This window comes from Periophthalmus magnuspinnatus, chromosome 10 (assembly GCF_009829125.3).
Source record: "Periophthalmus magnuspinnatus isolate fPerMag1 chromosome 10, fPerMag1.2.pri, whole genome shotgun sequence".
NCBI lineage: Eukaryota > Metazoa > Chordata > Actinopteri > Gobiiformes > Gobiidae > Periophthalmus > Periophthalmus magnuspinnatus.
This window is the reverse complement of record NC_047135.1, coordinates 35,184,761-35,198,009: the sequence shown is the minus strand read 5'-3', so window position 1 is coordinate 35,198,009 and position 13,249 is coordinate 35,184,761. Positions and strand designations below refer to the sequence as shown.

General features: G+C 42.1%; 2 protein-coding genes across 5 annotated transcripts in view; one reads left to right on the top strand and one right to left on the bottom strand.

Moving 5' to 3' along the window:
* Nucleotides 1-9,340, top strand: part of znf185 (zinc finger protein 185 with LIM domain) — a 24,156-nt gene extending 14,816 nt beyond the window's left edge. For all 4 annotated transcript variants that reach the window (XM_055225084.1, XM_033974206.2, XM_055225083.1 and 1 more), the window contains 8 exons: nt 1-24; nt 2,692-2,739; nt 2,919-2,954; nt 5,549-5,581; nt 5,663-5,734; nt 7,421-7,480; nt 7,749-7,854; nt 9,235-9,340. The exon at nt 1-24 is cut by the window's left edge and continues 87 nt beyond it. In XM_055225084.1, the coding sequence (XP_055081059.1) occupies nt 1-24; nt 2,692-2,739; nt 2,919-2,954; nt 5,549-5,581; nt 5,663-5,734; nt 7,421-7,480; nt 7,749-7,854; nt 9,235-9,336 (481 nt within the window). In that variant the 3' untranslated portion in view covers nt 9,337-9,340. The remainder of the gene's footprint in view (nt 25-2,691; nt 2,740-2,918; nt 2,955-5,548; nt 5,582-5,662; nt 5,735-7,420; nt 7,481-7,748; nt 7,855-9,234) is intronic.
* A 280-nt stretch (nt 9,341-9,620) lies between these two features.
* Nucleotides 9,621-13,123, bottom strand: fut11 (fucosyltransferase 11 (alpha (1,3) fucosyltransferase)). The gene is made up of 5 exons (XM_033973931.2): nt 12,899-13,123; nt 12,306-12,644; nt 11,838-12,218; nt 11,122-11,741; nt 9,621-10,964 (listed from the first exon to the last, which is right to left on the bottom strand). Exons 1-5 carry the CDS (start codon nt 12,899-12,901, stop codon nt 10,814-10,816), a joined length of 1,494 nt encoding a protein of 497 aa, XP_033829822.1. The 5' UTR covers nt 12,902-13,123; the 3' UTR covers nt 9,621-10,813.
* Between the last annotated feature and the right edge of the window lie 126 nt (nt 13,124-13,249).

Here is a 13,249-nt window from a genome sequence, read left to right as displayed (position 1 = left end):
GGAGGAGGAGGAGGAATCTGCCAGGTAAATATCTATCAACTGGTATTATATTGTGTAAAAAAACCAAAAACAAACGTATATCATAGAATTCGATATTTAAAATTAAAGTCTAAGGGTTTATTTTTAACAAGTTTGAACAAATAAAAACATACAAATAAAAACAGATAAGAATAAACGATTGATTCAGTCGTTTTCCAGCTCAAATCTTTATCAAAATCCCCACATTTGAAGCTTTATACGACTCAAAATCTGCGTGAAATACTTTAAATTTTTACTCTTTAAGTGCATTTTCAAACAGGTGCTTCAATACTTTTACTTAAGTAGATTTTTTTCTTTTTTTTTTGCTCCAGTATTTGTGGAGTACGTCAATGACCCGTCCTGTGTCGCAAGAGTGAACTTCAAATTTAATCTAATCTGTTCCATCCTTTATAAACCGGTGCTAATCCACAATCAGTTTAATTCTATTTATTTTAATTGATAAAGTGTGTGATTTTGTGATTTAAGTCCTGTTTTATACGAGCATTAATGAGTCGTGGAAGACGTACTCCACAGATACTGGAGCAAAAAAAAAAGAAAAAAAATCTACTTAAGTAAAAGTATTGAAGCACCTGTTTGAAAATGCACTTAAAGAGTAAAAATTTAAAGTATTTCACGCAGATTTTGAGTCGTATAAAGCTTCAAATGTGGGGATTTTGATAAAGATTTGAGCTGGAAAACGACTGAATCAATCGTTTATTCTTATCTGTTTTTATTTGCATGTTTTTATTTGTTCAAACTTGTTAAAAATAAACCCTCAGACTTTTCAGCAGCTCTCAAACTATAATAAAAAATACTTTTCAGTCGTGTTCAAAAATGTAGAGGAGTAGAAAGTACAGATACTGCTCTCAAATGTACTGAAGTAAAAGTAAAAAGTATCCAGTTTAAAATGCGCTTAAGTAAAGTACAGATACGTAAAAGTGCAGTAATCTATTAACTTTACTGCGTTACATTCCACTGGCCTCTTCACACCTTCATAAAGCAGTTGTAGTACTTTCTAAATACCGTAAATTTCGGATTATAAGCCGCTACTTTTTTTCCACGCTTTGAACCCTGCGGCTTTTACAGCAGTGCGGCTTATATATGGAATTTTACTGGATAACGGACCCTGGGGGGCGCTCTCTAGCTGTAAACGTAAAAGTGAGACAGACGTGGGGAAAGATTCTGCTCTGAAGAATTCACTAGTTTTGATTTTGAACGATCATTTTGCGCATCATGAAATGGATATGATGCAGTTTTTAAGATAAAGAAACAGAAAGGAAACAGAGCAGGGGTCGGCCTTTAACACGCAAAGAGCCATTTGGACCCACTTTCCACATAAAATAAAACACTGGGAGCCGCAAATACTTTTTGACATCTAAAATGAAGATAACACTGTATAATAACAATAATGTAACGGAATAATGTAGGTTTTACTTTCACGGACAAGCCTTCTACACGTGGCAGATAAATATGGCAAAAACAACTTAAGTGCATTAAAAAAATACAACTCACCAAACCGCTGCATCAGTGTGCGCTGATTATGTGATTATGTCTACTCTGCTCCGCAGTTTCTTTAAAAAAACAACAAAAAAACTCGTAGCGTATCGTTTAATCCCAGGTGCTTATTCTCCATGTGCCAAAGCAGTTTTGAAGGTTTCATTGCCTTATTTGCTTTTCCCGTATGTTACGCAGAGCGGACTCTGTGCGTGAGAGTCACCTGCAGCGACAAACCCAGATTTTAAGTAGGCATTGTCTGTTAAATTTATCTTTCTTTTTCTTGGAGGTCGTAGTCTCCTCTTCTGGCTCCTCAGTTGTCCTTTTCCCCTTTGTTAAAAAGATCTCCAAAGACTTTTGTTTTGGCTCATTTTCACTCGCTTGTGGCTCTACTTTTGTGCGTCGTGTCTGATGTGTTATACGTGATACGTCACCGCGGAGACAAGAGCAGATAATATACTTGCTACTACATCAAATAGATTTCTGTGGCGATTTCCAGCAGGATTTTCATGATACATCTACGGACGAGCTTATTAGTGTGTCATTAGGGACGGGCCAAAGTTGCTCCTGACCCCTGTGCGCACAACGTCTGAAAATCAGGGCTCTTTACGCAGGACTGTGAGCTGTGTCTGTTAGTTCCCAAGCCACGCAGAGCCGCAGTATGAGGCTGAAAGAGGCGCATACGGCTCCGGAGCCGCGAGTTGCCGACCCCTGAAATAGAGCCACTGCACGTAAGCTCGACATCAATGAATCCAACTTGGTCAATGTAAAAAGACGACAAAAGTTTTCAGAGGAAATAAAAGCAGATTTTCCGTGTTGGTGCAGCTTTATTTTCTAAACCTGCAGATGTGTTCATCCCGTGTTGTTGTCGTGTTGGTGCCAATTTTCAGGCACAGTTTAAAAAAAAGCGTGTCGGTGCAGCGTCTTTCTGTGTAAATATCTCATGTTACAATATGAAAACCTGCGGCTTTTATTCAGGTGCGGCTTATATATGGACAAAATTGATTTTCTCTTCAAATTTAGCTGGTGCGGCTTATATCAAGGTGCGCTCTGTAGTCCGAAATTTACGGTAGTCAAATTTGGTGTATTTTTCCTGCTTTCGACATAAAAAACAGACAGATCCAATGTGACTGTGACGACGTGATATTTTTCTAATCGTCTTGTTTGTTCATGTCGTAGATCTGAAGATACAGAGACACGAATCATATCCACGGTCACTACTATTCGGTGAGTAAAAGTACTTCAGTCTGCGCAGTACCAGACGCTCCTGGTGACTCACAGATCAGCGTCATTCACTTAGAAAAAACCCCACACCTTTCTGCTGTGTTTTGTTTTCACTATTGACTCCAGCAGCACAAGGTTTTAACTTTAAGACTGTTTTTTCTTTTTTTTTTTTTACTTTCCAGGGAGACACACAGCGAGCCGGAGCCGGGCATGGATCGGTAGGTTTATCATTTTGACAGTGCAGAGACCCAAGTTCATGCTACGATAATTCTGCTTTTTTATTTGGTAGAGGTAGAAGAAGATGATCAAAATTCTGCTCTGAAATGGCAGTGTTTCCGTTCTTCTCCTGTGTTATTTGAAATGTTATTAAAGCCCTAAAATCTAATCAGAAATATAGTAACGTGAGCGCAGATTTACGCAGAAACACCTGTCCTACTCGCCTGCGTTTTAACGTTTTATACAGTTGAAAATCGACTTCATTCGCTCCATGATGGTGAGCTTCTGTTATAGCCACAACTGCCCTGGGACAGACTGACAGAATAGAGCCTGCCAATCTGCGCCATCGCCCCCTCCGACCACCACCGATCACTCACACTGGTCCCTGGTTTATCGCGGGGGTCACGTTCTAAAAATAACCCACAACAGGCGAAATCCGCAAACTATCAGCTTTATTTTTTTTACATTATTCTCTCTGTTTTTGTCTGTAAAACCCCTCACCACACACTTTATACACTTTTCTCACACAGGCGTTAACATTTTCTCACATTTCTCTCTCGTTTAAACTCTCTCAAAGTTCAAACCTTCGTAGATTTATTAAAAATAATCTCAGTATTATAGAACAAAACCAAATACTTTACTGTACTGTAAATAAAAATGACTTTGGGCTTTTAAAAAAACTGTAACAGATTTAATTTTACTGATCAACCTACGAGTTTGGACACATAAGAAATGATTAATAGTGACTCAGGCGTGTTTCACAGTTCACTTGACCACACCTCTTCCTCTGACCCCGCCTCTTCCTCTGACCCCGCCTCTTCGTCCTTGCGCCGCTGTAATGTCTCGTAATGTTCTTTTTCCTGCAGTCACTGAGTCCTCAAAGCTAAAGTAGACTCCATCTGCACAATCGTCTTGTTGCAGTTACTCCCTTTTCACGTCTTTGTTATTTTCCTCCTTCTTTATGCGACGAACCCAAGATTCATCTATTCCGCAGTGGCGCCCCCTACAGCTGCGCAACTTCTACCTTTCCTCAGCGTGTCCACAAGTCCAACTTTTTCTGCGACGGTTAGCATCTCCCTCGACCTTTTGATTGCGGACACGGGCGTCTTTGTCGGTGCAGAACGTTTCATCGACATTGTGGGTTTTGTCGGGGAGAAAACAAATCGCAAACGTACAGCACTTCAGAGTCACACTGCGATCCAACGTTTATGTAAATTTGTCCTGAACACATTCTGTCCAACAGCCAATCAGGACGCACGACACAATGCACGCTCATACGCTGTAAAAAAAAAAAAACATGTAAAATTGCAATAAAAACATCCATGAAACAGCGAGACCACGAAAGGTGAACCGCGATAGTGAGAGACGACTGAACTTTATTTATTGTTAAGTTTGTATTCGACAGTGTTTGTAGCACTCCAAAGAGTATTACCGGTAATTTTATAGAAATATATATATTTTTACTATTTGTCTGAGCAAATCCCATGCACAAGATCAGAAACATCATTACACATAAAATACACCAGAATAAAGGAAATTACACGCAGTATAATTTGCTCAAAACCCCCAGACTCCCTAAAAACACTTAGAGACGTCCACAAAGTTCACTTAAAAACATAAACACACAATGTCACATATTCTTTATAATGTATTAATACCATTGATTTACTTCTTTTAAATTAATTTAACTTCTTCTCGTTACTTGTAAAAAAAAAAACATTTGGCTCTTTCTGACTTTCATTTGCTCTGAATCGGGCCAGTGCGGCTCTTTGGCCTAAACAACCCAAAATGTGTTGTCTACAGATGAGGAGGTTAAGAGCAACAGTGCAATTTTGAATATTTCTAAGAGTTTAGAATATTTATTTATTTTTTTTTATTATTATTTAATTTTTTATTTTTTTTATTTATTATTTTATTTTTTAATTGTATTTTTATTAATTAATTTTACTTATTTATATTTATTTATTTATTTATTTTTATTTAACATTTTTACACAAAGTTTTTTACACAAAATGTCTGTGTTCAAGCACTTCAAGTTTTTGCAAATAAAGTCCTGCAAGAGCTCGGGTCTCAGGAGGTTAAAGTTTGTCGACCTCTGCTCTGGACAACGCGGGTCACAGAACTTGGTCCGAGTGAGAATAAATCCTCTGACCTTTGGGTTGCGGGGGCCACTGCTCTACCCACTGAGCCGCCCCTAATTCTTCCAGCCGATTTTACCTTTTCACAAATGTTCTTCCCCCGTGAGATTAGTGAGATACAATGAGAGATTTAGGCCTGGTCCTGTGGGGACGCAGCTGCTGCCGGAGATAAACTTACCTGCAAAATGGCCGCCTATTTTAAACGACAAGATCTAGCAGCCCATTGTCTTTCACTTTACCCTCATTTTCCTGTCTGTAATTATCAGTTTCCAGATGTCGAATTAATGATGTGCATTAGAGGTGTCCCTTTGTCAAAGCCGTTAAACACGGCGCCGTTACCGAGCGAGCGCAGAGTGATGAGCTCGGGCTTGACAGATATAGGCCTGTTTTACTATCGCTAATCATTGTACTGACATCACGGCGAGGAAAAGACTAACGCTGACGTTTTCTCCCCTCAGCACTTTGACCGAGCCAGAAGCAGAAAGCAAAAGGTAAGTAATCCATAAAACGAGGATCAGCCATTTCATTACGACCAGTCAGACACGGTTAACGCGTTTGTTTCTTTTCTCAAGGCCGTTTGTTTACGTGAAGGAGTACGTCAACACGTCCGCTCTGTCCACGCTCAACGCCAGAGATGCAGACAGGTAATGTGTGCGACGAACTTCTTAAAAGGCCCGTAGTACACCGTCACGCAATACTTTCAATACTAATACTCAATACTAATTCAATACTCAAGTCACTTTACAGAGATGTCACATTAGAGTCACATTTTTTAATTATTTTAAGCTATTTATCTATTATCTTCTTTTATTTCATGTGCCATTTTCCTTCTGTTCTTTAACTGTGCGGTGCAACACTGGAATTTCCCCACTGTAGGACTAATAAAGGCTGATCTTTTCTTATCTTAATACACTATTTTCTCGTCTGTTATAACGTTTTCTCATCAAAAACAGACCTGGAGTTGTGTTTTGTTTCATCCGCACATGTTTAACGCACAAACTCTACATATTTAAGCGGAGAAAACACAACTCCAGGTCTGTTTTTGAGGCGTTAGCGGCATTAGAACGTGACTTAAAGCTCACAAAAGTCAATTTTATTACGGTAAGTTGGGGTATGTCGTCTGTGCTTTTTCTGGTTTGAACAAGGTGCTTATGCTACGATCACAACTACACCTGTTTTCCAGCAGCGTGTCGTACATACTGATGAAAGTCGGTTCACGTAAAAGCTCTGAACCTTCGCATCAGACAAGTATTATTGTCGTGGGATTTGACGCGTGAGGCTCGTACCAAAACACACAATGACAACATCAGACACTTGGCCATCGTCTCCAGTGTTTGCGATTAAGAATAAATCAGCGTGAAAGTTGTTATCGGTGAAGTCAGTGTTTGGTTTGTTGAGATAAATGGACAGAGCTAACCTGCTAGCTGCCGCGATACAAACAGGAAGTGATCACGGGCGCACTTTCAGCTCCATCGACTCACTTCACTCTGAAAAACTCGAACTGCTGCTGTCAGACTCGTCATTTCGGTCTTAAATGTTCGTTTTTATTTCACTATTGTGTCTGTAAATCAAGATATGAACATTAATAACAGACAAATCAGGCGCCTTCTTTCCCCGAGGATGTCTCCGCTAGCGTTAGCAACAGGTTTGATTGACAGTGTTGCTAAGCGCCTGCTCCCTGCTAAACCAGCGGTGCGGGTGGAAAGGGGCGTTACCTTCAACAGCCTTGTTCCGGATTGGCTCTTTGGTTGCTATGATACTCACGGTCGGAATTCCAAATATGAAACTCGGATCCTGCTCTAGCCTCGATTAGCTTAATTTGACTGTAGCTAAACACTGTGGGTGACGTCGCGCTCGCTCAGTCTTTAGCTTGAACCTCACGTTTACCTCGTATCCGGGGACGCGGACAGGTTCAGGTTCATACAATTTGAAAACAGAAATTGTTAATCACTTGTCCATGTCCAAACTGTGGCCCAGGAGTCAAATGCGGCCCTCACACACATTTTTCTTGGCCCTCAAGCTTCCAGGTGAATCGTCCCATGTTACTTTAAACAGCACTTTTTTCTGTACTTTTCTGAAAATCTACTTTAACAAGCCCATATCAAATATTTAACATGTCCCACTGAGGATGTACGCGTGAATAAAGCTCTAGTGTTTCAGTCTAAATGTAATAATACTGCAGATTTGAAGTATTCACTGTATCCACGACCAGTTTATGTCCCTCAATCCCTCAAATGTGGCCGTTAATGACAAACGTCTGGACATCCCTGACTCACGGCACGATGTTCTATTTATTCAGACGTGTTCTGTCTCGTTTTTATTTATTACAGGTCTGATTATTTGACATCATCATCTTCCAGTTACTCCTACAGCAGCCCCACGTACTTGAGGTAATAACGCACAAACCGTAAAAAACCAACATAATCCAGTCTTTAGCTCTAATCCCAAGTCTTTTCCTGCACATTATGGAACTCACTATATTTTTATAAGCACTTCAAGACACAGATTCTTCAAAGGCAGATATTAAAAGGGCTCAGCCAGCGCTTTGGGGGATTATTTACACCTACAGCCACAATAGGACAGATTTGGTCACATGGTCGTTCTGTTAAACTGGACTTTACTCGAGTGACCTGAGCCGTGTGTGTGTGTGTGTTGCAGTGGGTCGGTGTCGTACGGCTGCACGTTCTGTGGGCAGCTCGTGAACAATGACGCCAAGATCACCATCGACCATCTGAACATCAACTGCCACCCCGAATGTTTCAAGGTAAGTCTTTATCCCGAATGTTCTGCTTCAGCTCGATGGAGTCGCCGCTCAGGGCTGAACGAGATCAGTGATTTAACCAAGAGAAAGAAATCCAACAGTGAAACAGACACGGGTCAAAAACAGACAGATTAAGCAACGGAGAAGTATCCCAGAGCGCCCCCTGTCCTCAGACCCGCCTCCTGCAGGAACAACTCACAGAAACTCAGTGAGAAAAACTCAAGGACTAAACCAGGATGAAACCAGGACTAAACCAGGACTAAACCAGGACTAAACTAGGGCTAAAACAGGACTAAAACAGGGCTAAACCAGGGCTAAACCAGGGCTAAACCAGGACTAAACCAGGGCTAAAACAGGGCTAAAACAGGGCTAAAACAGGGCTAAAACAGGACTAAAGCAGGGCTAAACCAGGACTAAAACAGGAATAAACCAGGACTAAACCAGGACTAAAACAGGGCTAAAACAGGACTAAACCAGGACTAAAACAGGAATAAACCAGGACTAAACCAGGACTAAAACAGGGCTAAAACAGGACTAAACCAGGACTAAAACAGGAATAAACCAGGACTAAACCAGGACTAAACCAGGGCTAAACCAGGACTAAAACAGGGCTAAAACAGGACTAAACCAGGACTAAAACAGGAATAAACCAGGACTAAACCAGGACTAAACCAGGGCTAAACCAGGACTAAAACAGGGCTAAACCAGGACTAAACCAGGACTAACCCAGGACTAAACCAGGACTAACCCAGGACTAACCCAGGCCTAACCCAGGCCTAAACCAGGACTAAACCAGGGCTAAACCAGGACTAAACCAGGATGAAACCAGGACTTACCCAGGACTAACCCAGGACTAAAACAGGGCTAAAACACGGCTAAACCAGGAATAAACCAGGACTAAACCAGGGCTAAACCAGGACTAAACCAGGACTAACCCAGGACTAAACCAGGACTAACCCAGGCCTAACCCAGGCCTAAACCAGGACTAAAACAGGGCTAAAACAGGGCTAAACCAGGGCTAAACCAGGACTAAACCAGGATGAAACCAGGACTAAAACAGGACTAAACCAGGACTTACCCAGGACTAACCCAGGACTAAACCAGGGCTAAACCAGGGCTAAACCAGGGCTAAAACAGGGCTAAACCAGGACAGGCAGGCTACAGATGTGTTGGGGGAAAAAAAAACATCTTTTAGTGTAAAATGTCTTTTTCATCAAACACTCAAACAAATAATCTTCATCTATTTCAAGAATCCAAGTAAATATCCTTGTTCCTCTGTTAATAGTGTCCTTGAAGCTTGGCTTAATTTCAAAGATGGAAAATGACAGCGTCTCTTTGCTTTTTGTTAATTATGTTTCTATGGTAACCTGTTTATCCTTTCAGTGCGGCGTGTGCAGTAAACCTATGGGAGACCTTCTTCATAAGATGTTCTTACACGGAGGGAAAGTCCACTGTGAGAACTGCTACAAAAACGCTTTGGACTGATTACAGCGGCCTCTTGAGCGGCCTCTTGTGCTCTGGCCCGTCACTTCTTCATTAGTTCACGATACTTCACAAGTGAAGTATTCTTTGGCAGAGTTTGGATTAAGTCAAATTTGATGTGGTTGATGGTGAACAAAGAGGCCGTTTACAACAAAATAACTATGAATGTTTTTCTTGTGTGAGGTCAATCTGAGATAATCTTTTTATGTTTTGGGGAAAGCTGCTGCCTGTGTCAGTATGAAGGACGTGTCTGTGCGTGATGCAATGCACCTCATTATAATTACACATTTATGGGGTTTATTACAGCAAAACTAGTTACTATTTGAATGTTTTTTTTTGTTCATAAAATAGTGTTTATTGTTCACTGCTTTGTTAAAAAATCTTATTCTTTCAAATACAAAATTGTAAAAAAAAAAAGTAAAATGGTGAAAATATATAAATATATAAACTTATGTTGATATTGCCTTCATTTCCTCACACTGGGACAGGTTAATGATGTTACGACATTTTGCCACTGATCTGAGCTCTGAGTTGGCAGAGTGTCTTACGACAACAGCGTGTGCCATCAGCGCAGGCTGCCAAATATAAAAAAATACAGATTACATGGGTAATAAGCAAAATGGGGATGTCATCAAATACAGCTGCCCTACCAGCGTCTGTCACAGCAGGTTTAAACACAGAGCCATGGGCACACACACTGGAAACGTGTTCAAAATGCACCTTACAGGGCTTTAACAAGTAATGAACTCAAGTGGAAAATCACATTTGCTCCTTTGTTGAATATTTTACTTTTCTGAAATCACTTTTCACATTTGGAGTGTGTGTTTGGCTCTTGGGTATTCACCACCTGCAGAGTGTAAAGAAACAACACTCCTCAGCTCCTGGTTCTGAGGACGAATCAGGAGCCATTTCTAAAATATGTGGCTCCCGTGAGAACGAACTCGTCTGTCACTGCAGTGAAAGAGCTGGAGACATAACGATGCCTTTTAAAATCTTTTAGAACAGCTGATTTGGGTCCTGTCCATAAATAACAGTATTGTAAAAAAAAAAACACTTTATTTGGGCCCAGTTTTCCTCAAAGTCAAATGCACATCAAACACAGTGCAGTCTGTTACAGCTTCATATCGAGTATTGTCTGTGTTGGTGAAAAATCCTTCAGAGCTTCCAGGGCGAGCTTCCCGAGGTTCCGGGGCGAGCTTCCCGAGGTTCCGGGGCGAGCTTCCCGAGGCACAGAACAGGAAAAACTGGGCAGCACCAAAAGAACAAACTGAAATATCCATGTGACTTTGAATTTACATACAAACTAGAATACATTTACAATAACTTAACAAAAGCATGCTTAGAAGAGTTGATTGTACTTGCTATAAAAAGTATAAAACACACTTAATAAAGTGTTTTATCTGGTTACGGCACATTTCAGTCACTGAAACAGGAATAATGGACAGAACATGACAGCGTCTCCTCAGGGCAGCTGCCACATTCACCGCTGTCCCCTGGCTCTGCTCATAGCGATGTTTTGGATGTGCTTCCACAGCAGAGAAGGGTCCGACTCATTATGTCTTATCAGAGACTCCAGCCCCTCGGCTTGGTCCAGGCTCTGCCAGTAATCCTGAGGCCATATTTGCAACCATCTGTGGAGAGATACACAAACAGATTAGGATCACTATACAGAGCATTTGGTTAGCGAGTATTTTAATTAGAACATTTAAGTTATTCTGCCAGCCATGTTATTCAAATAAAGAATATAAAGACTTTGACTGAGCAGAACTGTGTCTACGTGAATCTCACCCGTCGTCTTCAGGCAGGTCCTGGACTTCCCCAAAGCCCGGCTGAGGGAGGGGGCACCCCATGTGGGAGTTATTTGCCATTTTCGGTGGAGCTGGTTCACCACTCTGGCCTTTTTTGAATGCTTTTTCTGCTGTGAGTCTCGCATTCTCCTGATCACAAACGTAACATTCAAATCCGTTTAGATAGTTTGGTTTACTCATGTCGTTCACGCCCCATTCTCGGGTCGATAATGACTCCAGTAGTTTAGCATTGGTGATACTCTTTAGGTTCTTAAACTGTAAATATTTCTCATATTCTTCATCATTCTCATCCAGATGTTTGATAAAATCTGCCAGAGCTTTTGGTGAAGGGAAGTCATCAACAATTATCACTGAGTGCTCGTTGGGCATCCAGTCTGCCACCACAGCCGAGCCGCGGTACACGGGCACGCAGCCTTGATGAAGAGGCCGCCACAGCTTTTCAGTCATGTAGTCTGGACATACGCCATTCTCCAGAGCCAAATGAAACTTGTACCGTGCTACAAAGCTCATGAAATGTGGATCCTCTCCAGTGGCAGTGGACGTGTCCTCGAGATGATCAGGCATCTGTTTGTTGTTTAAGCATTTTCCATAAGAATCCACCTGAATAATAAGAACAGAAGAAAAATGACAGAATTCAGACTAGGGAATATTTCAAATACAAATATATAAAGTACAAAAATACATGTTTTATTTTACCTCAATGTACTTCATGAGCTCTTGGACATATCGGTCTCTGTTGGACGGCACATCACAGTGAGACTGCATGTACAGCACAGGGGCCAGACCCTCTCTCCTCAAACGGTTCTTCTGTTCCAGAGGCACAGCTGTGGGCCTGAGCAGGTAGTCCAGAGAGGGCAGCCACTGCAGGGTCAGGGGATAATCGGACTCCCTCCGAAAAGTAGCAGTATAATTAAACAGCCGGATTCCTGGCCCATGTGACAGGAAGTAATTATTCATGGGCGACTCTTCGTGGAACAGAGCCCAGGTCTGGTGCTGGAGTCGAGGGAGTGGTGCTTCATACGCTCGGAAGTCTGTGCCGTAGAAGATAATGGATGCAGTCCTTTTGTACAGCTGGACCTATTAAAATGAAGAGAATTCATCTCCAAATACACAGTGTGAATTCAAACATTTCAGCCACAACTTTTACTGTGGGGAGCAGAATACCTTGCGGTTGCTTGTCACCAGACAAGAGGACTTGGCACAGTCGATGCGTTCAGTGTCTCCGGGGAAATGTGGGAACAATCCTCCGCTCCACCAAAGCAGAATGGGCAGCTCCTTGTTGCTGCGGTGGTCATTGTTGCCCGGACCTCGATATGAACTGATGGACGCAAACTCCATCTCTGATAGAGCGCTCTGGGGCTCAAAGGCCGTATGGTCCACCGCCTCCCAGGCCCCTAAGGGCAGCTGCTCATCCGCTAAAGACGCAAAGGACACCCAGACCCAGCACAGGAGGCCAAGAACTCCCAAACACACACAGGGCACGAGCCTGCCCCTCCCCAACATCTGCAAGACACAGAGGAGTGAAACAGGGAAAAGCAGCAAGTTTACAGCCTGTGATGTTTCAGAACTTTAGACTCTACAGACCTTAGACTAGAGAGGAGCATAGAGTCTGTAGAGTAACCAGAGTCTATGCTCCTCTCTAGTGTAGAGTCTGTAGAGTCTACAGAGTCTACAGAGTCATATTTAGGGCATGTTGGTCCAGCTGGATGAGAGGAGGTTCTAAAATGACCGGACATTAGAATAATCTGTTCTCTTACCATAATCACAGCGACATGAAGAGGCTCTGTGGGCGCTGTGTCCTTCCTCGGTGCGGTTATCTGTCTTTCTGTCTTTGTCTCTCTGTGTTTGTGCAGACTCTGTGTTTGCAGCTCTCTGTTTGTGCAGCAGACTCAGACTCTCCACACACACACACACACACAGCTGGCTTCTTCTTCTTCGGCTCACGGTGGATGTGTTTCCTGCACAGCGCCACCTCCAGGTCCAAAGGAGCAGTGCGCGCGCACAGACTGTTCCTCTGCGGAGCAGAATCATTAATGTTATAAAATGACACATATTTATGTTATATTTGGGCTCAAAGTGTCTCTACAGGGTTTAGTTTCATCTCAGAG

Coding starts and splice junctions, on each gene's coding strand:
- fut11 (XM_033973931.2), bottom strand. Junction 12,219..12,305: donor TGGTGACAAGCAACCGCAAG/GTATTCTGCTCC, acceptor TCATTTTAATAG/GTCCAGCTGTACAAAAGGAC. Junction 11,742..11,837: donor AGCTCATGAAGTACATTGAG/GTAAAATAAAAC, acceptor CTTATTATTCAG/GTGGATTCTTATGGAAAATG.